General features: G+C 43.3%; 4 protein-coding genes across 8 annotated transcripts in view; 2 read left to right on the top strand and 2 right to left on the bottom strand.

Moving 5' to 3' along the window:
- Positions 1-27: 27 nt before the first annotated feature.
- Positions 28-1,667, bottom strand: LOC105559730 (mitochondrial import inner membrane translocase subunit Tim21). Of its 4 annotated transcripts, none has more exons than XM_012008250.1 (5): positions 1,589-1,667; positions 1,176-1,365; positions 869-1,103; positions 592-691; positions 28-518 (listed from the first exon to the last, which is right to left on the bottom strand). In XM_012008250.1, exons 2-5 carry the CDS (start codon positions 1,360-1,362, stop codon positions 369-371), a joined length of 672 nt encoding a protein of 223 aa, XP_011863640.1. In that variant the 5' UTR covers positions 1,363-1,365; positions 1,589-1,667; the 3' UTR covers positions 28-368. The 4 variants fall into 4 exon arrangements, with proteins under 4 accessions (XP_011863640.1, XP_011863639.1, XP_011863641.1 ...); XM_012008249.1 differs by having other exon boundaries at positions 1,571-1,649; XM_012008251.1 differs by lacking the exon at positions 1,589-1,667 and adding an exon at positions 1,432-1,560.
- An 82-nt stretch (positions 1,668-1,749) lies between these two features.
- LOC105559731 (transcription and mRNA export factor ENY2) lies at positions 1,750-4,798 on the top strand. Its single transcript, XM_012008253.1, has 2 exons — positions 1,750-1,982; positions 4,066-4,798. The coding sequence occupies exons 1-2, from the start codon at positions 1,936-1,938 to the stop codon at positions 4,304-4,306; spliced, it is 288 nt and encodes a 95-aa protein (XP_011863643.1). The 5' UTR covers positions 1,750-1,935; the 3' UTR covers positions 4,307-4,798.
- A 95-nt stretch (positions 4,799-4,893) lies between these two features.
- On the top strand, positions 4,894-7,158 carry LOC105559729 (NEDD8). Its single transcript, XM_012008247.1, has 4 exons — positions 4,894-5,102; positions 5,201-5,218; positions 5,584-5,696; positions 6,867-7,158. Exons 1-4 carry the CDS (start codon positions 5,085-5,087, stop codon positions 6,970-6,972), a joined length of 255 nt encoding a protein of 84 aa, XP_011863637.1. The 5' UTR covers positions 4,894-5,084; the 3' UTR covers positions 6,973-7,158.
- Positions 7,159-7,256: 98 nt separating this feature from the next.
- Positions 7,257-23,841, bottom strand: part of LOC105559727 — a 35,152-nt gene continuing 18,567 nt past the window's right edge. The window contains exon 6 of one of the 2 annotated variants that reach the window (XM_012008246.1): positions 7,257-8,508. In XM_012008246.1, coding sequence (XP_011863636.1) covers positions 8,285-8,508 — 224 coding nt within the window. In that variant the 3' untranslated portion in view covers positions 7,257-8,284. Of the gene's footprint in view, positions 8,509-9,465; positions 14,986-23,841 lie in introns of those variants that run through there. The other variant, XM_012008245.1, reaches the window with a different exon arrangement.

Here is a 23,841-nt window from a genome sequence, read left to right as displayed (position 1 = left end):
CAAAAGCTATTACACAAATACACGAGGTAAAAAGGAAAACTGAGACTTTTATTCCGGAAGGCTTAATCAGCTCTCATCCTATCTTGCTTAAGAGACAATAATTGACATTTAACAATCTTCTGTTATCAACACCGAATAAAGATGTGTATAGAAACATACAATAAATTAAAAAATTATATTATTTTATATCAAATTTCATTGTATACATATTTTAGTAACGCTATTTACAAGTATTAATTAAAGAAATTATTGCGCAATTATCGATTCATTCAAACTACATCGCGAGATGTCTCATTGCGTGATATTTTTGCAACAGCTCATAAACTGAGGCTACATTAGATGCTGCGTTATCAGTATATCAGTTACACCTAGTGATTATCCAGTAACAAGTTGAAATCCATCGTTGATCCGTTAGCTTGGTGCGTTTTAGACGTATCTTGATTGTCCTCTACCACGATCGTTCCGACATGATTCACCGTAACGTACAGGTATGAATATTCGTAGCCACCGGACGCGTTCTGAAATCACAATTGTACATACGAGCGCACGTGCGAGCAGACACAATTCTCGATCGCAAGCTCGCGGGCTTACCTCCTTCACTTCCGCGTACACCGTCCCCTGCCTTCTCGTTCCTTGCACGTAAAATCTCAGTCTCATATACTTGACGCCATCCTTGACGTAATACAAATGCCTGGGGGAACAAACGCAGACCAAATGTCAGTTATACGTTGCGAAAGAACGGCGGCTCGGAAGATATTCTCAAAAATCTTGAATCTCCAAGTCACGACGTCGCAACAAGATTCGCGCGCGTACGAAGTATATTCAAGATTTCATAGAAAAACACAGCGGAAAGTTTATCCGGTCATACGTGATGTGTCTTCTACGTCCACGACGAGTCTCTTCTCCAAAGGCCTTCACAGGCGCCCCGAGAACATCCATGACCTTCGGATGTTCCATGCAACGGACGCGAGCCTCGCTGTAAACAGCATACGGGCTGCTGCTGGAGAACAGCTCCGAGCATAAGGTATATATTATCAGGGCCGTAACACCGATGCCACCGACTATTACTCCGAGGTATCCGGCGGATTTCAGGTTTTCCTTAACTGAAAGGAAAGTAATGGAGATGCGATCGTTTGTGCCACGACAATGCATAGCGTAGACCGTGCGAAATTTACCTACTTCTGCAGTGCCAACCTGTACCTGATTATTGGTTTCATTGGAGTCGACCTTGCTCACGGATTTCTTTGTCGAGTAGCGAGCACCGTGCCTAGTGCAGGGACCAATACTGAAGCAGTACAGGGCACTTGACATATGAGTGATCAAGTGTCTCCTCTGAAGAATGTGGTTCAACGCTCTCGCCATATTCTAAAATACAAACATGTCTTAATAACGCAATAAAAGTAGGAGCAATATGTACACGTTGAATTTTACAAGAGCTTCTCTCGCTTTCTTAATTTAAGGTTAACCGGTTCTTTGCCGAAAGTCTCGGCGCGCCGGTGTAAAAATATGTATACAGCGCGCTGTTGTTCCACTCAAGTTACATTATCCTCTCATTATTGTTAACGCTTACACAATATAATTTACGCACAAGGAAAGGCACCGCCGCATACTACGATTGAACAAACGGACCCTCGACGCGAGCTGATTCGCTCCGGAACGTGAAGCGTGGCGGCTCCCAGAAATTCCCTATTTCGCGGCCATGTTCGGCGAGATTCCCGAAGGAACGCGAGGTTGAGATACCGGCTTAAAATTGGTGGACGGTGCCGCGGGATTTACACCGAGCCGGCGGCGCCGATTGGTCGCGGCTGCGACCAAAACAACCGTCCCGCTGTCGTTGTCGTCGTCGAGTTTTGACGCGGGAGGTTAGGCGGCAGGGAAATAATTGATAAAAACGGAGTTCCTCGAACTCTAAGTCGCGCGCAGACGGAATTATTGATGAAGACACCGCACCAGAGACTGGTCATGGTTGGCGATCGCGACGGGTAAACGCGCAATTATGCGATTTACATCGAAGCCGACATTGACCCTTGCGAGCAACGCGCTGTGCAACGGACGGGATGTCAGGGATAAATGTTAAATATTCCAAAGTGCTGCGAAGGCTTTCGCGAAGAAAATATGTAGGAGGGAGAGAGAGAGAGCCAGTGCGAGCCACAAAATGAACGGAACTCGGTTCTCACAATGTAGAATCAAATTTCTCTCTAACAGCACAAACGTTTCGACCCTTCTTCGGGTCTTCCTCAGTAAAGAAAAGAAACTACAATGAGATCATCGAGAGTACAGGACGAGAATACAGTAAAACGTATAATACAAGGTTCAACAAGTATAGTCAGTTATCTCGTTTAGACCGAACAGAGAGCATAAGGCCAGTATCTTAGGGGATCAGTGCGCTATGTGACTTCAGAATCGCTCTTCTGTCTGTTAATATCGGCGAGTCTCCAAATGGTCCCAGACATAAAGAGGACTTGACCCTTAAACTGATGTCGAGTCACACTCGACATAGGAGTCTTTGCACTCCTATGTCGAGTGTGACTCGACATCAGTTTTTTATCTCAGGAGCTTCTTTGTCGAGTCTCGCCTGACATTTTTTCAAGTCCAAACCAATAGACGAAAATAGATGAAATATAATTCGGAGTGCAAAGGGTTAACACAACTCAGAGGGATGAATCCGTAAAGCCTGATCTACAATGTGCTCTCTGCGTCTAGAAACATTCTATTCTGTAGTCAATGAATACGTTTAAAGAATTTGTGCGAGTTGATAAATTGTGTATTATACATTGCATAAATTTGTACATGGTTTTCAGATCATTTTAAGCGGTTTGATTTGTTTATGTAAAATAGAATGTTTCTGGATGCAGAAAGCGCATTGTAGATTGGGCTTAACGATGGTGTTAAACGACTGTGACGCAGCATTAGGTGAAACTTGATGATGATAACATCGGTGATTTTTATTGACCGTATCTGGCAATTTTAGTAATACAGCAAATGTATTGCGACAAACTTTACCACGGCCAGGGTTTGAACCTGGACTTCCCTACGCTCTAGGCGGGCGTCTCGACCGATTCGACCACCGAGGCATATAATAATAATAAAGTGTTGTAAGCGTGACAGGAGAAAATTATGAAGTCACGTGTCTCAACTTTACAGAACAACAAAAGGCGCAAAATTCAATTTATGTCCATTAGCTTATTGTCCTAATGATAGAAGAATGACTCTGAAAGTCACATAGCGCACTGATCCCCTAAGATATTGCCTTACGCTTTATTCGGTCTAAACGCGGTAACTGACTGTAACTGTTGAACCAATCTGTGTTATACGTTGTACTGTATTCTCATGCTGTACTTTCGATAATCTCATTGTAGTTTTTTTACTGAGGGAGACCCGAAAAAGGGTCAAAACGTTAAGCCCGTATCAGACTACGGATTGAGATTGAGATCAGATTGAAATTTGACCAATCAGAGTAAAAGTTACTGAACTTAAGATTAGTAAACTTTACTGTGACTGGTTAAATTTCAATCTAATCCCAATCCCAATCCGTAGTCTGATACGGGCTTTAGTGCTGTTAAAGAGAAACTTGATTCTACATTGTGAGAACCGAGTTCCGTTCATTTTGTGGCTCACACTGGCACTCCCTCCTTTCTACACAGATCTCAAATATTAGAAAAGAATAAAGTACAAGACAGATATAGGAGTTGCGTCATACAATCGCGGTTGAAAATATCAGTTCCAACTCGTGAGTTTAAACGTAGATCTTTAGTATTCATTTCTAATAGTTTCTATATTGTGCAGAGTCCGACTCTCGCGGGACGAGACACATTGCGCGAGCCTAGCCAGGACTTCGGGGACTTAAGGGATTTAAGGGAAAGGTTTCCCCAGACCCAGTCGACACTAAGGGCCAGTTTCACAAACGTCGTTTAACCGCTAACCCATGGTTAATTGATCCTCTGTCTCTTCTTGGATAACAAGATGGAGAAAGATAGGAAGTCGACTGAACTCTGGTTAACAGTTAACCGACGTGTGTGAAACTGGACCCAAGTGCCACCTGTTCACAAGTCCACTTGTCCGCAGACTGAAAGAACTACTGAGACGCAGGCTGGTGGAGTGCGGCTGGCGGGACCAAGTGAAGCTGATCTCGAAGGAGATAATAAAGGAGCACGGCCACGACATCACCTACGACACGCTGCTGTCCGCGGTGACCAGCAAGGCCCGCACGCTCGTGCCGGACTCGGTGAAGAAGGAGCTGCTGCAGAAGATAAAGAATCAGTTGCTGGCTCAGGAGGAGAAGCTGAAGATCATGACGGACCGTTAGGAGTCTCGCTCGCGTTGTCGCCGAACGTTTTCCCACGGGCGCAATGCGCCGAGTATCGCCGAAGCGACGAACAAATGACACTCTCCTAACGATTTATCGTGCGACAAGGTGTAACTGTTACGTTAAGCCGCATCTGAAGCGCAAAAGGTCCGTGTCGACGATGCTAGAACTCGGCCCAAGTTCTAGTCCCGAGAAATGCGTGGCCAGTCGACTTGCGGCTTTTACGGAACAGCTGCGAGCTGATTGACCACACATTTCTCGAAACTGTAACTCGGACCGAGTTCCAGCATCGTGGACGCAGGCCTTGAAGTGGCGCCAAATGTGATATTTAACAAGTGACTGGTGTATACACACGACAGAACTCTAACGGAACAGAATCTAATCGCGTACCCGAGATGAGTTGGGAGAGTATAATTTGCAATGACGTTTTTATACACACATGTATTCTCGAATGTACAAACGATACGAATAAAATGTGACTTAATTTCCTAAGTGAATTTAATCTGGCGGCTCCGACGTCACGTGGGAATAGACCGAGAGCACCGGATAATCGGGGCGGGTTTACCGGTCAATGGCGCTCGTCGCCGGCAGATGGCGGCACGTCGTGTTTCCGACGATGAAGCCAGAGGCTAGAGGTTAGATTCGTGCGGTGGTGACAACAACCGCGACAGTGCTTTTGCGTATTTGCAGGCCTCGCACGTTCTGTCGTCCCGTCTTTCTGGTGGTGTCGGAGAGCCGCTCCCGGCCGGTGATAAACGCAGTCGTTAACAGTCGAAAGATGCTGATCAAAGTGAAGGTAATGACGCGCGCCGGTCCCGAGCGCCTCGGTGCCGAGATTCGCGCCGGCACGACACGCCGTAGCGCTTACCGATCACGGTTTTTTTTCCATTTTAGACCCTCACGGGGAAGGAGGCAAGTATCCCGAGCGTCGAACGGTTTCTGCTAGGCGCAAAATGACGCGCGCGTGAGAGCGCAGGAACGAAACAATCTCACGTCTCGGCTTGCGTTGCGATACGTTAATTGTATCTCGAGGAGCTCTAGCTTTTCCAAGTGGGGAAATTGTAGAGCTACGTTTCGTGAAAACGGACAAGTGGAAAAAAAGGTCGACCTCTCTTCTCGCTCGCGTCCAGGACAGCTTTTGTCCGTATTAGTCGGAGCGGAAGTAGTTGCGTTTGAATCTCCGCTTTTTTTTTCCACTTGTCGGATCTAGTACTAACGCCCGTAAAAACTGTGCATTAGCAGTTGAACGTCAATGATATAACGCCTGATCTTTTCAGATTGAAATAGATATAGAACCTACAGACAAGGTAGAGAGAATTAAAGAGAGAGTGGAGGAGAAGGAGGGAATACCACCGCAGCAACAGCGGCTAATATTTTCCGGCAAGCAGATGTACGTATCAAGTTTTACGGCCTTTAAGGCCAATGTCCACGATGCTGGGGCTTTGTCCAAGTTCTAGTTTCGAGAAACGTGTAGCCAATCAGCTCGCAGCTTTTATGGAATAGCTGCACGTTGATTGGCCACAGATTTCTTGAAACTAGAACTTGGACCAAGTTTTAGCATCGTGGACATTGGGCTTTAAGACTAATCTACAATGTGCTCCCTGCGTCTAGAAACATTCTATTTTGTAGCTAATGTATACGTTTACAAAATTTATGCAAGTTGATAAATTGTCCAGGTTCAAACCCTGGCCGAGGTGATATTTTTTCACATTAAATTTAGAATAGAATATTTAGACACTACCATCCTGTCACGGCTTTGAGTCCTTTAAACTCTTTGAAATTTGAGTTTAACACATACGAGCCTTACTTAATTTATTTAATTTATTTGATAAATTGTATATTATACATTGTATAATCATACATTGTTGACAAATTTGTTGAGCGTTTTGATCCGTTTATATAAAATAGAATGTTTCTAGATGCAGAAAGCACATTGTAGATTAGACTTTAGAGTTGTGCTGCGCGAGACGAGGCTCCTATAACTTGCGGCCACGTGTGTGGAAAAGTTCCTCGCGTTGGCCACAGTTTTAATAATCTTAATCTCCCGGTATGTTTATCCCTTTCGAACGGATCTCACTGAAGCGTGGTTTGAAGCGTGACGCGGCGTCGCGAGTAGCGTGATAAAAATTAGTTTCTCTCCAAATGTCCGTTGACAGACTATGCAGTTTTCTGTGACGTAGAATTGGGTATCTGCTCCGCAGCGATACTCCACCGTGGTCCTTGCGCTCGCGTTCCTTTAACAGCAACGTTATTCTCGGTGCAGTTTACGTTCAAGACTGCACTCTTGTTAAACGAAAGCGCGAATAAGTAATTACGCGATAAAACCAAAGTCACGTTTATCCAATTTTCTTCCAAGTCAGAATATAATATTCGAAGCTGGGACCCAACGCGAATCTTCGAAAAGGGAATTTGTTTTGTGTTAATGAAAGATCAGTTTTACTCGCGGAATTGTTGAGCTGGTCAATTAATGACAACGAAATGGTAAAATGTGAAAAATAATGAAATTCACAAGTGGTAAAATGTCGACAGCGTTTGAGAGAGATGTGTACGCTTGTTTCAGGAACGACGAGAAGACTGCGCAAGATTACAAAGTCCAGGGCGGTTCGGTGTTGCACTTGGTACTTGCGTTGAGAGGAGGCTGCAGATACAACATTCCTCATTTATAAACGGCAGCGAGGAGAATAATTAAAGAATTGCAAGGGCCACGGAAGGGGGAAAAAAAGGAAAATGTTTATCATCATGTACGTGCACTCATGAGTGACAAACTCTATGTTATTTTTAATAGAATAACATAGTCATGTGATCTTTAAAACCCTAAATAAATATTTAATAAAGTAATTTAATCATGAAAATGACGAGCGCGTACTTTCATTTAAAATAACTTCTCGCGCAGGGAGAAGAGGAGCATATACTAACCACTTTTCTCGTTCACTTTCTGTGTTCGCACTGTGCCATATGTATGTTTTACAACATTGAATATTGCACTGTGAAATTTTAGTTATTTGCGTGGAATGCAACCTTTTGAAAATATTTTATACTTGGGGAAAGAAAGCGTTATATCGTTCGAACTGTGTAATCTATTGTACAGTACATATTGTACATAATTTATATGTTTAATATAATCCTAATATTTAAATACAAATTATAACAAGTAAAATACAATAAGCGCAAAATATTATGTTGAAAACGTTGATATTTTCTGAAAAGTCATTTTTAGGAAATAATTTTGGTAGCAAAGAGAGTGGGACTTAATCGAAAATTGTTTCGTGACGTACAATTGCCATTTACAAAATTGAAAACTCCGTTTAAAGTGCATTTACCGAAAAAACAGAACTGAAAAACTAAAAAAATAACACGAAAGGACTGCGAGTAATCAATATTCCACGCATTAAATATATTTCGTCAACACACACTATTCTCAAACCGACTGTATTTTCTATCTAAATTTTCGTCACTCTGTGAAAAGTATAAACGTATCATTCATTTATTATTGGTTTAAAATTTTGTTATTTATGATAAATACTTACTTTTTATTATTCATACATTTTCTAAATGAAGTGCCTTAATGAAGAAGTAAAGAGACAAACGGAATAATTTAATGGTTTCACGTACATGAGGACAAGTGCGCTTCTCGATACTTTTATTCCTCTTAATAAATCAGGCTTAGTAAGCAATGCAAATTAAATTAAAGCTTAAGTAATTAATTTAAATCAAAGACACGTTAATATACAATAATGTACGATAATAATAGATACAATAAAATTCTAAATCTTTCTATGAAGTTTGTCGACAACTTCGGGGGGAAAAAACTGGATAAATGGGGACGAGGAAACAGAGCATTTTATTAATTAACGGAATCGCGCTGCTCGATACGCTAATACTACAGGTCGCAGGGGGTGTGTACTGCGCGCACAGGGGTTGGCGACGTTACGAGGGGTAGACGAGCCGTGTCGCGCCTCGCGGAGACGAGACCTCCGGTCAGTTTCTGTGGTATCTGCTGTTGTGCGTCGCCCGACTCCACTTGGTCTTAAAGACGCGCTGGCAGATGTTGCAGTAGACCGCGGAGTTCGGCGAGTCCTCGTGCTTGGACGTGATGTGCCGCAGTAGCGCGTGCTGCGTCGTGAACGTCACGCCGCACTTGTCGCAGCACGTCGTCGTGTGGACGTTCCTGATGACGTTCACCATCGCCGTCTTCGACGACTCTACAAATGCATTCCTCAGGTTTAACCAGGCCCCTGGGTCCCTACGTCCTAGGCTACCCCGCGACTCCGGTGCTACCGTTAGACACCGTAAAACGTATCGTACCTCCCGGCGGTACCAGCAAACGATCGCCCACGAGCGAGCCCTCGCAGAAGACTAGAATTCCGGCGAGTTCAATGCCGCGCGGACAGCAGAATCTTGTTCCTTCGTCAATTTCAAGTGAATTAAGAGAGTCTAAATATTAAAAAAAGAGGGGGGGGGGGAAGATCCACGATTCCAATCACAATTAATGTAGGAAATTGGGAGAACGTTTCTTCGCCGCCGACGGTCGCATAGTAGACACGCGGTTTACTAACGATAGCGAAAAACTTGAGAAAAGACATTCGTGTGTATTAACATCGACTCATCTCACGCAACAGACGTTACAATTAATTATTAGTTTACACGAGGATTAAATCGCATTCCCGGGATAAGATCATATGGCAATGTCCGCATTTAATCTCACTGGCTGCTTCTTTGCAAGTTGCATCGTTTCGTCGCCGACGACGTCCGTGCACTTGCAAGTGTCTTAGCAATTTATATTTCTGAAATCTGACAATTTAAATTTCTATTACCAGGCAATAAGATTCCCGGCAGGTTGTCATTACCTTGTCGCCCATCTTTCGCACACTTCTTTCGACGCCGTCGAAAGAAGCGGCAGCGGTGCGACACGACTCATTGAATTGCGATCATAAAATGAGTTCATTTGAGGAAACAATTAGAATAAAATAATAAGAATGCGTGAAACCGATGGAAGTGACCGGGGGAAAAAAATTAATGGGCGGGGGGGGAGGAAAATTTGTATCCATCTTTCTTCTGAAATTAATTCTTAATAGGTGCGTCTAAAAAATAATCGACGCATTGGGAATGGGACGCAACGCAATGTTAATTATCAAGCACTGATTCTCGGTACACGGGTGTCCATCAGAAATTCTTTTATTTACATTTTACTGCGATAACATCTGAAAGCGTAGTCTTACACGATCTTTTAATTAAGTTACAAGCTCACAATTATGATACCGAACGTAACACGTACCTGAATAGAGAACGCAATATTTTTTTTTTTTCGTGCTACCGACTGTGTCTCACGATATCTACGGTTAATTTCTAAACTCGCTGCAACACACGTCCGCTGTATTCATTTCAGAGAGAATTAACCCTTCCGCGCGGATAATCTTTTGCCGTTACTGTGAAACCACTTTTTTGTATGACTTTTATTTGAACACCACGGTAGATTCCGTCGGCCAGGAAGTCCGAAATTGTTGGCTGAAACTGCGTCTCGAAGGGTTAAACAGCTTTTTCTTTGCGACAGCGCGTTCTCGATATCGCAGCGTACAGAATGGCAGCACGTTCCACCCACAATGTTTCAAGCCCGATAAAGATACACGAACGATCTTTGTAGAGGAGCAAAGTGTAAAATTCATTCTTTCATTCACACAAATTATATTATATTTTCGAATCAATTTTGACAAAAGTCCGATGCAATATTGACGAATGCCGAAAGATTCTTTTCCGTTATATATTTTTATCGAGCCTAGAAATTTACAGGTAAAAAGTGTCGCATCCCGTACGCCGTGTATAAGTATATCCATGCCTTATGTATTCTTTATCGGTACTAAATTCTGCAAACTGTTACATCTCTCTTTCTAAGATAACTAATTACCTGAATCTTTGCGTCAGAACTTTTAACTTCGAACACGTCCGCGCAGACAGGGTCGCGTTTCGGGTGTTCCTCGTAAGACCGAGGGTCTCCATGAGGTTCATTTTACTGCGATTTGCGCAAACTGTACCTGACGTTACGTGCCCCAGCAATTTTACGTGTCCCTTCATCGATCATTTCACTTTTACCTCCGTCTATCTTCGCACGCCTCGTCCTACCAGTGGTACGACGCTTTTCCACTGCGTTGGCTGAAATTTTCTGCCCAAGTACGTTTGGCCCGATCCTTTCTTTTACTTTACTCGTGCATTTTTTTGTTTGTCAACCTGTACAATTTCTTACCATCGCAATACCTATCGCAATTTATCTGTTGCAGGGATACTTAAATCTCATTGCACCAAATCTTGTCTCTTACAATTTTATTTTTATTTTTATATCATCTAATATTTCTTTTACTTTTACAAGAAGAATATTATCTTACAAAGAATATAAAAAATTAGAGCATTTGCATACGCACGCGTATAAAAGATTAATATTTTTATACGTGCTGATGACTTCGGTAAGAAAGACACGAAGGAAAATTAACGAAATAAATTTTAATGCAAGAGAAAATATTGAAAAAAGGGGACAAATTGGTTTGACCGTGTACAACAATTTTGCCAAGCAACATTTCCGAATGTAAATTCAGATTAATTTCGCGGAGTTTGAGGATCCCTGACACAGTCTCCGCGATAGTCGCGTGTTGGATGCTTATGTGTTCTCACGTACGTAGCTTCGTATTAACCCATTAAGTGCCAATCGTTATATCACGTCGTTCTACAGCGTTTTGTTCAAGGGCGTTAAAAATTGTCACTGACTGCGTCCCGCGGTGCGATTCTCTAAACGGCAATTAATGAGTTAAATGAGGCAATCCGTTCTAGACGCGGATTTTCGTGCTACGATCAACAACTATGATTACGATCACTTATACCTACGAGTAAATAGTTAGGTGCACAAGTGCAATGTCACTCTCGAAAAACGAAACGAAATGCAGACACGCGCGCGCACGTGCGCGCCGTATTCGGTTATTGTACTACTTGTTGCCATAATACTCTTGAATGCGCTCGCTAAAATAAGGTATCCCCGCTTGCGATGTCGCTCCTGATGTATGTAGATTATTTATTTGATAACAACAACAACGGTAACGGTGACGTCTTATATTCAGATCTGTCTTTGGATATATATTGACGCATTTCGCAGGCGGTCGAAATCAGCGTTTCCCCAAGATCGTAAAAGATTATATCGACCCTTCGGAGATTATGTCGTATGGCATCGCGAACAAATAGGATAATGCGATAATATGGCGTGCAAATAAATAAGAAACGAGACCGGAGTGAATAGAAAATTAAAAAAATATTGTGTTCGCAATCTCCGAAAATAATATATGCAGTTCTCTCTTCGGTAAGATCGCGTCTCTACATCTGCGATTTCAATCGCTCCGAGGTTGGCTCTGAGAAACGCCTACGCTAAATTATAACGCGAATTTTTCCCGAGCGTTCGTATCAACAATAAGGAGGAATAACCGTAACAAATTAAACGAGATTCCAACAAGCTTAAACTACGATTAACTTATAACACAGGTATCGGCGAGTCTGGGAAATGCCCGGACCCGACTCTTAGGATCCACATTCTCAAAACTTAGCTTCCTCGTCTTCAAGGGACGCAAACGTGTGCCGCCTGATTTTACGCGGAGTCGAGAAACGCTGCTTTCGCGCTCTTTTATACAAAGACAATGTTTACACGAGGCCGGTAACAGAATTAACGGCTACTTTCCGGATGCTTCGCACCGCTAGATATATTCTTGTCTATGGTAAACATCTGGAGAAGTCAATGCGTAAAATGTAAAACCAGGTATTTGTGTATAAGGCACTGTCTATGCGCTGTCTCAACAGCTGAAGCTGAGGCTCGGTGTACATTTAGAAGCTTCATTATCAACGGCTACTCTCGGCAATGCTGAAATCTTACTTTACATTTCTCCCAATTTTAGAGAGGGCAGTCTTGTGCATGATCGCGAAATTGCGGATGAATTGAAAAATCACTCGAGAAGGGACGCGAAACGGTACCGGCAAAGGAAACGAGCTTTTCAGGTGTACACCGAGCCCGAGAGTCGTTCGCAAAGAAACTTCGGCACGTGGTGCACGTAAACGTGTAAACAGAGTCCGTGTAACGTGTCGGGGGTTGTGGCTGCAGAGAGAAAGAGAGAGAGAGAGAGAGAGAGAGAGAGAGAGAGAGAGATAGAAAGATAGGATCACGACGCTGCGAAGATGTCTTGTGAAGACATGACGCGGCCGCGAAGAGAGAGAGGCCCCCGGGGCGCGCTCGAGGAGTATAAAAAAATAACTTCGATCCGTCATAGAGACCTGTGTGAACGAGCGATAGAAAGATCTCGATAATCTAATGTTTCCGTTATAATAATGACTAGAATCCTTCAAGACCGCTGATTCTTGTTAATCCGGAGGGGAGACGACTCTAACTTTACGGGCTTTTACGTGAAAATACCGGGTCTCTCGCTCCACCGATGAGATCCTCGAGTCCCTTTCGCGAGGGACTCCTTCGCGATAAAACCAAGAAGTCCTCGTGGAGGAGGAGGTTCGGTGAATTCTTTTACCGGGGGGTCTAACGAGCGCGAGGATCCTCCTACTTAACGTAACGTAATTGTACTGAACTCTTCTTTCACGCGAGATCTTCCTCTTAGGTCCTCGTCGTCCGATAGAGCCGCCTCCGTTCATATCTGCGACGTATACGATACTCAGATCCTTAAACACGTATCACTTAATTCTCGCCTCTTAACGCGCCTAAGGCGCGAAGTCGCGCAAGTTCCGCTAACGTAAAACACAATCGCCAATTGCACACTCTTAGCGAAGTTAAATACGCGCGTACAGCGAAGCTAGACACATCAATTCACGCGCGGTAAACGCATCTAAACCGGGGCCGGTCGGCCGCGTGCGGATAACTTGCCGAGGCGGAGGGAGACGCGGGAGCGTCGCGGTCGCCTCTACGCAAAAAAAAAAATCAAATTTCGAAAAGCGCAGCTATATCCACTACCTTTCAGCAAAGTCGTACGGCACGTACGGAGCGTATCTAAGATACACCAGCGAGATACCTCAGAGCGATGTTCCACGTGGGCGAGGCTCGGTAGCGAATATTGGATCGCCGAAGCATTGCTGCCTGCACGCCCGGATACGCTCCATATATTTACGGCGGATGAACAGGATCGGCGAACCATGAGTTAGATCGAATCGCTCCGAATTCAAGAGGCCCCCCTCGCTCCAATTGCCCGCCGACGCACGCATCGCTCGCTTTTGGAGTCGAGGCCTCCCCGAAAGAATTTACCTCCGCACCTCGTTCTCGCGCGTGCGAATTTATTAATTTTGTTCCGACTCGCCCTCCAATTTCGTTCACCCGCCGTGTTTTACGCACCCGTTAAGATATAACGAGTGCGCGAATCGCCGACGATTCGGCGGCACTTCTCAGCGCGTTTAAATGCGTCAACGAAGATGCACGATTTTTAGATGCACGACTATATAAATATTTAGTACTCCAGTAGAAATCCGTTGCAATTAGAGCTTGGACTAAATTAAGGATGTACACGTCAGACGAAGCACATTGCCACTCATCGAGCCAGCTTGCTCTCGTAACAATAATCGAGTGCCGCTTAAACAATGTAAAAATTATTTAAAAAAAAAAGACTCCGCTTGAAAACACTTAATTTTTCGAGAGGAGGAGGCTGCAAGATCGAAATCCCGCATCGTACTTGTCACATCGCGTTTCGCTCGTGAACTACCTTTTCTACCACCTTGAGAAATAAACGCTATTGTTCAGCAACAACATTCGTATCAAATAAAAAAGAATCAATTAACATATCTTCAGGAGGGTGCGTACCCTCCGAGGTTCAACTCGCTCGCATGCATCGCGAGAAGAAATTAGCAAGCAAAGAGGCGCGTAAGTTTTCATCTGCGAGAGCCTCGCTCTCCAAACAATTACGTCCCTGAATAATTGTGAATGTGAACGGTCGTCATCTCAACACTATCGTCAAGTGCCCGCAATGCTCCTCGCAGTGCAGCTAACGCGAAATACGTCAGTTTACAATAAAAAATATAGACTTCTCTCTTCCTATTTCTAAAAAAAAAAAAACCAAAATGAACGTCTTTAACCACAAGTTGGCGGACACCTATCGCCGTGGACAGTGAAATTTAAATCAAGCTCGGGTTACTCAAGACCACGGCCGCGACAGAGAAATTCGAGAAACGTAGTGTTAAGATGACGAGAGATGCTGCGATCGGTACGGAGAAGCGAGCTCTCGCATCGGCGAACGCGCGAGATATCCGCGGCTGGGAGCGGAGCCCAGAAGCGATGCTCCGCTCGGGCGTTCAGTAAATGGTGAATCGCCAGGACGACCGATATCTATTATCTCAGAGAGAAGGAGAGATAGAGAGAGAGGGTGCGGTGCGTGTTGTGATCTACGAGTCCAATTCGCTTTTCGGGCTGCGCTGCCTGTGGATCGTTTTTTGCCAGGGTATTTGGTGTTTCAGGCGCATGTGACGCCGCAGGTCGGTTCTACGACTGAGAGTGGTGTGGCAGACGATGCAGGTAGTCTGGTTGCGATGCACTTCGAGGTGCTGGGTCAGCGAGGCAAGGTGCCTGTAAACGTTTCCGCAGAGTCGGCACGGAAAACGCCCCGGGCCCTGCATCACCACCTGACCAGTTGTATCGCCAACGTGCTTCCGATTGCGTCCCACCCCCCCTGCAACACATTAACACAGCCACGTGACCCGCCGGTTCCTCATCATCAATTATCAACGGGATCACAGTCAGTGGGGGAGATCACAGGCGGGGGAGAGAGGGCCGGAAGGGAACGGCGAAGGCTTGGGGAGGGGAAAGAGGGGACACGGTGGTGACACGTTAACACAGGCCATCCAATGCGAGGGGGATCGTCAGTCGATTACTAGTGAGGCTCGGATGACAACGTGTAGAGACCCCGGGCGTCAACTTTAACCCTTTATCCCGCGACTCGAGACGAATACCTCTCTCTCTCTCTCTGATAAGCCACCACTATCGCGAAATCCATAGTTACGTCGAGTAGTTTCTCTAGAGCTTGACTGTTGCTCGAGCTAACAAAATTATCCAATTATCCAGTTACAACAGGGAGAGAAGTCCCCTGCCAATTGTTATCGTAAAAGGGATGAGATAAACTTCGTATAAACGTATTTTACCGCGCTCCTTCCGATTTGCTGGCCCCGCGAGGGATCAAGGTGAAATTGCTCACGCAGGTAAAGGGTTAAAATTGCGCGATCGGTCGCTCCAATGTGTCGAGGAACGCGCGTTCAAATAAGTCGTTGGTTCATATACGTGTGGGGTCAACGTGCACTGTATTGGCCGATGTGTTAGCAGGCGCCGGGTAGGACGCCCCCGAAGAGCGCGCGATCGACTGATGATCCTCCTCGAAGTGTGTATTTGTGTGTGTGAACTACTCCCTTCGATCGGCTCCCACCGAGCTTAATTAATCGGGCCCACTGTGCCGATCGAATCCCGAGCGGATTCCGATCGGATTCAGTCACTATACACAGTAGTACAACAGTTAGACTGTCATGCACAATATCTTTCCTGTCAACTTCTTATTTCGGTTCCGGTCCTTGAAAGCAGTTACGGGCAAACAACCAATTACTTTCACGATTATTGCCACAAGTAATTAATGAAGTAATCACGATTGAAGTAATCAACATTTGCCGGATGTATAATTCGAAAAACACTGCCCCTCCTTTCATGCACAAAACCATCACTGGTTAAAGTATCAGATGAATTAGCAGTGTACTCTCACGAATAACATGTGAATTGTACAATACTTCTGCGTGACCTGATCGATCTAAAAGTTTTCGAATATATTAGAGCGTGCATTTACTTCATTAATATAATGATTACCTTACTTAATCGTCATAACAACTAATCACTAATTCGATTAACACGATTAGTTTTGTATAACTCATCGTTAATCAGATTACTTTCTGCCCGAGCCTTGCTCGACACATGTACGTCACAAATACACCAACACCGCCTAAGACATGTTAACAATTAACATTGTTATAATACATCGCAGACATACTGTAATAAATACGATTATAATTAAATATTTCACACGCCGGTGAACAACCGGCATGCTCGATGTGGCGATCGGCGTTGCTGGCCGAAGCACCGGCACAAGTTAGCACGCGTAAGTAGTAAAACTCGCTTCGGATTCACAACTGTAGCGGATTAGGCGAATTAGAAGGGTGCCTTGGTGCAGTGCTGCAGCTTGTCGTCTAGCCGACTGTGTCACTTCGACACGTGTGTGTGTGTTGCGTGAACGAAAGCGCAAAGCGGTCCATTCCAGTCATCGTTATTTATCGCGCGCGCGCGCGCGCGCGCACCTGTCGCGTGCAATTTGTGCATTGCGGGAAGTAAATTAATTAATTAAATCGAGGATGAACTCTCAAGCGATGCGGAACGCAACCGTGACGTCGCAAAGCCGGACGTTTTTTTTCTCGAGAAGGAAATAGGAGAGTCTCGCTTCTGTGAGTTGATACTTTTTCCAACTTTATTCACACATATGTCCACTTACATTATTTAGCCTGCATAAGCCAAACATAGGATTACGTAATGATATATTATATATATATTTTTTTTTTATACTTTATGTATACATATATATGTCTCATCTCTTTCTTTTAATAAATAATCAACTAAGGTAATATCAATTCGTCTAGGGCAATATTAATTGGCGGTGTTGTACTTATTTCGCATTCGTGGCTCTCCGAGGAATGTGCACATTCGCTTTCTCATCCGTAACAAAATAATATTTCGTCCTTTGCGTCACACGAGCGCGCGTACACGATCGTTCGCACGATTGTTTGGCGTGTACACGCGCGCAATTATGCCACACGCGTATGCATGTATGTACATACATACATATAAATAAATATATATAAATGTATAAATATATATGTATCATATATACATATATGTATATATAAATCTATAGCTTCTCGAAAGGATTTAAAACAAGTGACGCCGCGCGGGGTAACTTAAATAAAAGAGAATTTTACGTAAAAACATAAATTATAACGTTAACATAAATTAACAGCACACCCGAGCCGTTGTTCGTGCACGTGGCACCGTTTCTGTTTGGATATTGAAATGTATATGAAAATACGATTAATCCATGAAAAAAAAAAGATAATAAATTTATAAGAATATTATATTAATGCAGTTTGTTCGCAATAAAACTTAATTTTTCCTTCAAACTCCATGTCTCCCTTTCTTAATTTTCTCTATCTGTTAGAAATTAATTGGTAGAAAAATTTTTAGACATTAAAAGTAAGATATGACATATAATTTTTCGATGCCATTGTTCCTTACAGAAAATCCGACTTGAAACTCCTCGTGGAATCTGAAAGACGACTCGGTGCATCTAAAAATATTTTGCATAACTCAAGAGCTTTTACTGAACGCAACTTATAGATTGCGAAACACGAAATCCATCTCGTTCGTCACATTGCACCAATGCGTGAAAAAAAAAAGGCAAAGAAAACCAATCCACAAGCACTTGAACTAGATATAATTGCACCAAGTTGCATCCCCATTTGTAAACTAGCGTCAATTTGTACATTCCCACTTCGCTTTCAGAGATTCCGATGACCTTGGTCATCGATAATTATCGTTCTCGAGAAAGTGATCATAGTGTGGATAGACATAACCATTCTAAAACGACAAAATATAGCCTCTCTACGAAAGAATCTCTTGTACCATCGATAATCACCTCGTGATCGAAAACGAGCACTGCGCATTTCATCTCCCCTTCAACATACAACGTAAAGCTCTAACTTGCACCTATGCATACGATACTGTCCACAAATTCATAAAAAATAATTTACATTATATGTGCTCAATCGCTCAATCTTCTTCAATTGAATTGGAATAAGATCTATTATTAATTTAAATATAATTTTAACAATAGCCGTCTCTCTAAGGTTTGCGAATGTCTTTTATATCTTTTATATAAATTACAATACGAACGTGTACATATCTTTTTCAATAATCTGCTGTCGAATGATCTAAGTAGTCAATTTGTTCAGTACGGACAGTAAAATGCATAAATAAATAAATGATGAAGGAGTTGACCATCGATAAGCACCGAGACTCTGTAATGGCAAAGTGAAATGAGCTCGTTACACCGTTCGTTTGCATTTGTAATGCTGACGCGAAATCGGAGCTGATAAAAAAAAATAGAAACAAACAATAACGACAACAAAATAAACAAACGAAATATAATATGCTATAAGACACTAAGTTTACATCTGCGAAACTAAAGTAAAAAATAAGGATGTACCGTGTGTATATTAGATATTTGGCAAGTCTCCGAGACCTTAAAAACTAGTGCATGTGAGTATGCGTAATATCATGAACGTAGATTCGCGGTCTGGGACCGATAACGGAATCCGAGAAACGCATTGACTGACGGCGAAAAATTCAGCCGGTCATGATAAAACATGAAATTCGGCATATTGATACACGTAAAGTAATGGCACAGGGCAACTAATCGAATGTTAACTTGAAGCATTATTCTTCGATCATGGTAAAAATGCATCTGCAAATGTGTGTATTCTCTGTTGTCGCTCCTACTTGATACAATGTGCATGAATTGTATGAAAATGATATAATAATAAATATACGATAAAATAAGGATTTAGAAGCACTTTGCTTCTGCTTTCTCAATTTTTATCGATTCAGTTCTTGCAATAAAATCTAAGGCAAATAGATTACTCTAGCAATTTTACCACGATCGCGTGGATCACCAGTCCTCAATGAAAGTCGATCGTCGTCGAATTGGCGATTTAAACACAGCAAGATCCACATTACTGAATCGCATCGATCGCACGAAAAAAAAAAATGCACATTCCTCCTTATGCTATTAAGTACCGAACTTTCGAAGAAATTTGACTAGATAAAATAAATCGTTTCTGTTCTCCCTTCGTGTCTTTGGTTACAAAAAATGTATTCGTGTGTACGCATAGCCTACATATCTGTGTGTGTATGTCTGTACGTGTGTATAAATGTTTCGTGTTCCTTCTTATGTGCATTATACACATATAGATACATATATATACATATATATGTATGTGTACGAATGACTAGGTTGTGAAGTTCAAGACAGGCATAACATAAAATTCCTCGTCGACGACTAGAGCAGGATAGGCCCGACGCTCAACGACAAATAATAATTGCTACGGTCCTTGCACGCATCCCCTTCTTCGATTCAAATGAAAAATGCCATCGGCCGAAACGATTAAACTCGAAGGACGCGAAAAATATGGCACGCAAGCCGAGTTAAAAATTGACATATCCATCACTACGTTCGCGGATATATTCGGTCACATTGCAGTTATGATTAGCATTGATAATGAATGAAGTCTGCTATGGAAATCTTTGGCTTCCTCAAGTTAATTGCTGCACGAAAAACTGGTTCTTACGCTAATACCGATCCGTATACAAATTGCATTTGTGCTCATTAAATGTTTACCAAAAGATAAACAACGAACGGAAATTCTGCTCACAATTCGCTTTCATTTCGTGCAATCGAATCGCGACGACTTCATTATGACTGATCGCAGCTTCTTCCTTTCCACTTGCCGCATCGCAAAGTTCCATCGCGACGGACTATATGCTTGCCTTTCCTCTACCGCTTCGCCCAATCGTTATTATTTCGCTGCGGCCATTTGCCCAATCGCGGTCATAGCTACTAACGCGCACTATCAAACGATATTAAGCGACATGAAATTCGATTTGATAAAAATCGAAAAGCACAGATAAAAATATGACGATACTTTCTTGTATTTCAATAAATAAGAATTACTTTTAATTTTTAAGTAATTCACAATAACTAAAAATAACATTAAATGTTATTTTCTTTAACGAACCGCCTAACTTATGTTACTTTAATCTTATTATTTTATAACGTTAGACAATCTTAATATTTTTAGATTGGATAAACATCGAATAGTTGTTTGTTCTCGTTAATTCCCGAGCCCGAGCGAGCTACCGAGCGGCTTTCGAGAGAACGCGGACGATCACAACCGAGGGAACCAAAAGCCGAGAGCGATTAGCGCGGAGACGCGGCGCGCTCTAGGAATCTACGATCGCACGAAGTGACGGTGAAAGAATCAGGTTGGAATAATAGCGAGGCTCGCCGGTCTATCCTCCTTTGCGTCGACGGGACTCTTTCTTTGGTAGGGCGTCTTCGCACTAAGGAATAGGACTAGAGGTGATTCTTTCCACGCTGCTCTCCCTAATGCGTATTGTCGTGTAGGTCGCGTTCGCGTCGATGCTCGTCGGACTGCCGGCGTTCTGCTGGGCGATCGTCTGGGCGGTCGACGACACGGGGATCGGCGCCGGCGTCTCGACGCCGCCGGCCGGGGCCACCCCGACGGCGGCGGCGGCAGAGGCGGCGGCGGCAGAGGCGGCGGCAGAGGCGGCGGCGACCGCGGCCGCGGCCGCGGCGGATGTGGTCGTCCCGACCCCGCCGTGATGCCAGCCGTGACGGTTCTTCAGGTGACGCTTCATGTGCGTGGTGCGGCTGAGCACTTTGTGGCACACCGGGCACTGGGTCGTGCCCTTGTGCATATTCATGTGTTTATACATCGAGTCCCGATTCCAAAACGATTTACCGCAGAGTTTGCACGAGTGCGACGGCTGTTCGATGATCACCGTGTGTGAATCTAAATCAGACACAAACGTTCATGCTACGTCGTGGTCGCACGCGCGCACCGGTGTCGCGCGGCTCTCGCTCTCTCGCGGTGGCCCTACTTCCGGATCTCGTGTTTCGACACGCGCTATCCGATCGCTCATCCACCCCGTACCCGAGTACTCGAGACGCGAGAGTAAACCTCGCGATCGGCGACGTGGCATTTTTGTTTTCACCCGGCGAGTTCTCGAAGGCCGCGGCGTGATACAAATTTATGATACCCCAAATGTGAAATAAATATTAAATATATGTATATTAAATAAAAATTATTTCTTCGTATGCACGTTGGACGGAAATTTACCTGCGTTTCCAATTTGAACGTATCGAGGTAGGAAAGGGATCTCGACATTTTACCGGATTAGAACTGTTTTCCTCTACTTTAAATCCATCAGTTCTATTGTTTCATGTATGCGATGAAAGAATCAGAACAAATGCCTCGTCGTGGATCACGACACGCGACGCTGCGAGTACAAAGGTGCCTTCGGCGTTAAGAAGAGAATAGAAGGAACATCGAGAAAAATCGCATATCAGTAGCAAGCTACTCGTACACTCGAATGAATCTCGTCTCACTCTCGTTTCTCTACCTACTTTTCCACTCGTTCACTCGGATCTGAGAACAACAGCAGTAGCAATAACAAAAGAAAAGAAAAAAAAAGGCAACGCACACGGTGAGACTTACAAACAAGAGGAGAAGAGAGAGAGAGAAAGAGAGAGAGAGAGAGAGAGAGAGAGAGAGAGAGAGAGAGAGAGAGGGGGAGAGAGAGAGAGAAAGAGAGACAGTGACCACGAGAACGGCGACACACAGAATGGCAGTAATTGTAATACTCTCGGAGCGGTCATGCTACTGTGAACTATAAATGTACAACGGCATAAATATGAACAACAGCGAAACGAAAACGGAAACAGGAATGAATACACGTATAAAATGTCCAATAGTTCATGCACAACGTGGTTGTTTCGGGGGGGGGGCGGGGACCAAGTTCGTGAGTCGTGATTGAAAGCCGCGAGTATCAGGCTCAAGGTTCAGTGACACGAGATATACTGCCAATCGCATGTTATGTGTAGTGAACCGACAATCATGTATTCCTTTGGATCGCTATTAATCGGACGTGGCTCGTGCGCTGTGCCTTAGCACACGTGGAGCGACGTGTCATGCGCGAGGAGTCGACGATTCCGCGTGAATTATGACATTCGCGTCGTCGAAAGAAGCATTGATTTTTCATCAAATTTACACACAAATCACTATGTAGTATCTTCAACACACTCTACGAATGGAAGAGACATTTTACCGCTAGGAATGCTGCAAAATTTCGTAATGACGAATACCACGCAAACATTCGGATGAATCTCAGATCTGAAATAAAATCCCTTTCTCCTATTTAACAAATCGCCATGTTTCGTAATGTTTAATTGTCAATAATTATTTAAAATCCATGTCTGTGTGTACGCTCGAGTTAAATTATTCCTTAATCTTAATCCAAGTTAAAACTTATCGCCATAAGAATTACGCTCTATCGTTACATCGAATATCATTGCGTTCGTGTTGCCAATCGAAGATTTGCGGATAATGTTCGATCGTTCCACGAGAGCAGAAAAAAACTCTGCGGCACAGACGTAACAGTTTCGATATAATGGCTTTATTTTTAGAATGCGAAATATAAAAAAATGCATAACCGCTCTTTTGTATATTCTATTATGTCATAATTTACGCATGATACATTTACGTCAGTTATAGCGGAAATAATCGCACCGTAAAGTAATGAAATTTTATTTTAAGACTTCATGAATTCATTCTCTTGGAAAGACGGCAAACTTAAATAAAATCCTGGTTTAGAGGCTATCTATCTACTTTGAAAGTCCGAACTTTTTGTATATTAAAAAAGAAGTTATTTGTCTAATGTCACTAGAATAATTAAAATATCTCGTTCTGCGAATTGTTTTATCATACAAGCTATATAAAACATGATCAAATGAATAATGATTCCCACCTCAAGTCTAATACGCCGTATAACTTTACGTCATTAGTTACTGCTGCGTACAACTCAGGAAGAATGTGTCACATAATTTTCTTTGATTGCCAAAGAGCAATCATGGCAATGCGATTCTATATACCGAGAATCTATTATACATATGTCGACGTTTTCGCAGTTTCTTTACCGACAAACTAATTACATCAATTAGATTACGTAACGATGAGATCGATCGATCCGATTGCGATCGACGATTATCTAAGTTTTGCGCCGAGATGAAAACAACACCACATCCACATAAATGACATATATGTATATGTATGTGTATGTATATACATATATGATATCAATGTGAATATGTCTCGTAAATGTACATGAATACGGTCGAAGGGAGGGCGACGGATGGATTTCGTGCTGCTTAAAGGAAATCGCCGGCCTAGATCAATTGTGCACGTTTGACCGACTAACGAAGCTTCGGACGAGATTACTGCTGACATTGCGTTTACGGATAGCCGCGAGGTTCTGATTTCGCCAAGTAGTGGTGTAGTAACATGGTAACCCCCTTTGTACAGTTAATCGAGATCGCTCGTTAACACTTAATACGATCAGTCTAGTTACGTAGATAACGTTTCTGTGATACTTAAGTACTGTACGTCACAAACTTTGTTCGCCGTAAGGAGAGGATAGTTTTTCCCCTATTTTATATTACTTATTATACATGCATATGTACATACACGTATCTCGAATTCTCCTCGCGTGCGCGGGAGAACGTGCATACAATTCTGCAGGAAGCGGCCGATCAGCACCGAATGTCAATTATTAGAGTAACAAGATTCTTGCGTCCACGAGGGCAATA

Source organism: Vollenhovia emeryi, unplaced genomic scaffold (assembly GCF_000949405.1).
Source record: "Vollenhovia emeryi isolate VEMERY1.0 unplaced genomic scaffold, V.emery_V1.0 DF939256.1, whole genome shotgun sequence".
NCBI lineage: Eukaryota > Metazoa > Arthropoda > Insecta > Hymenoptera > Formicidae > Vollenhovia > Vollenhovia emeryi.
Note: the sequence above shows the minus strand (reverse complement) of the source record. Positions and strands in the feature narration are given on the sequence as shown.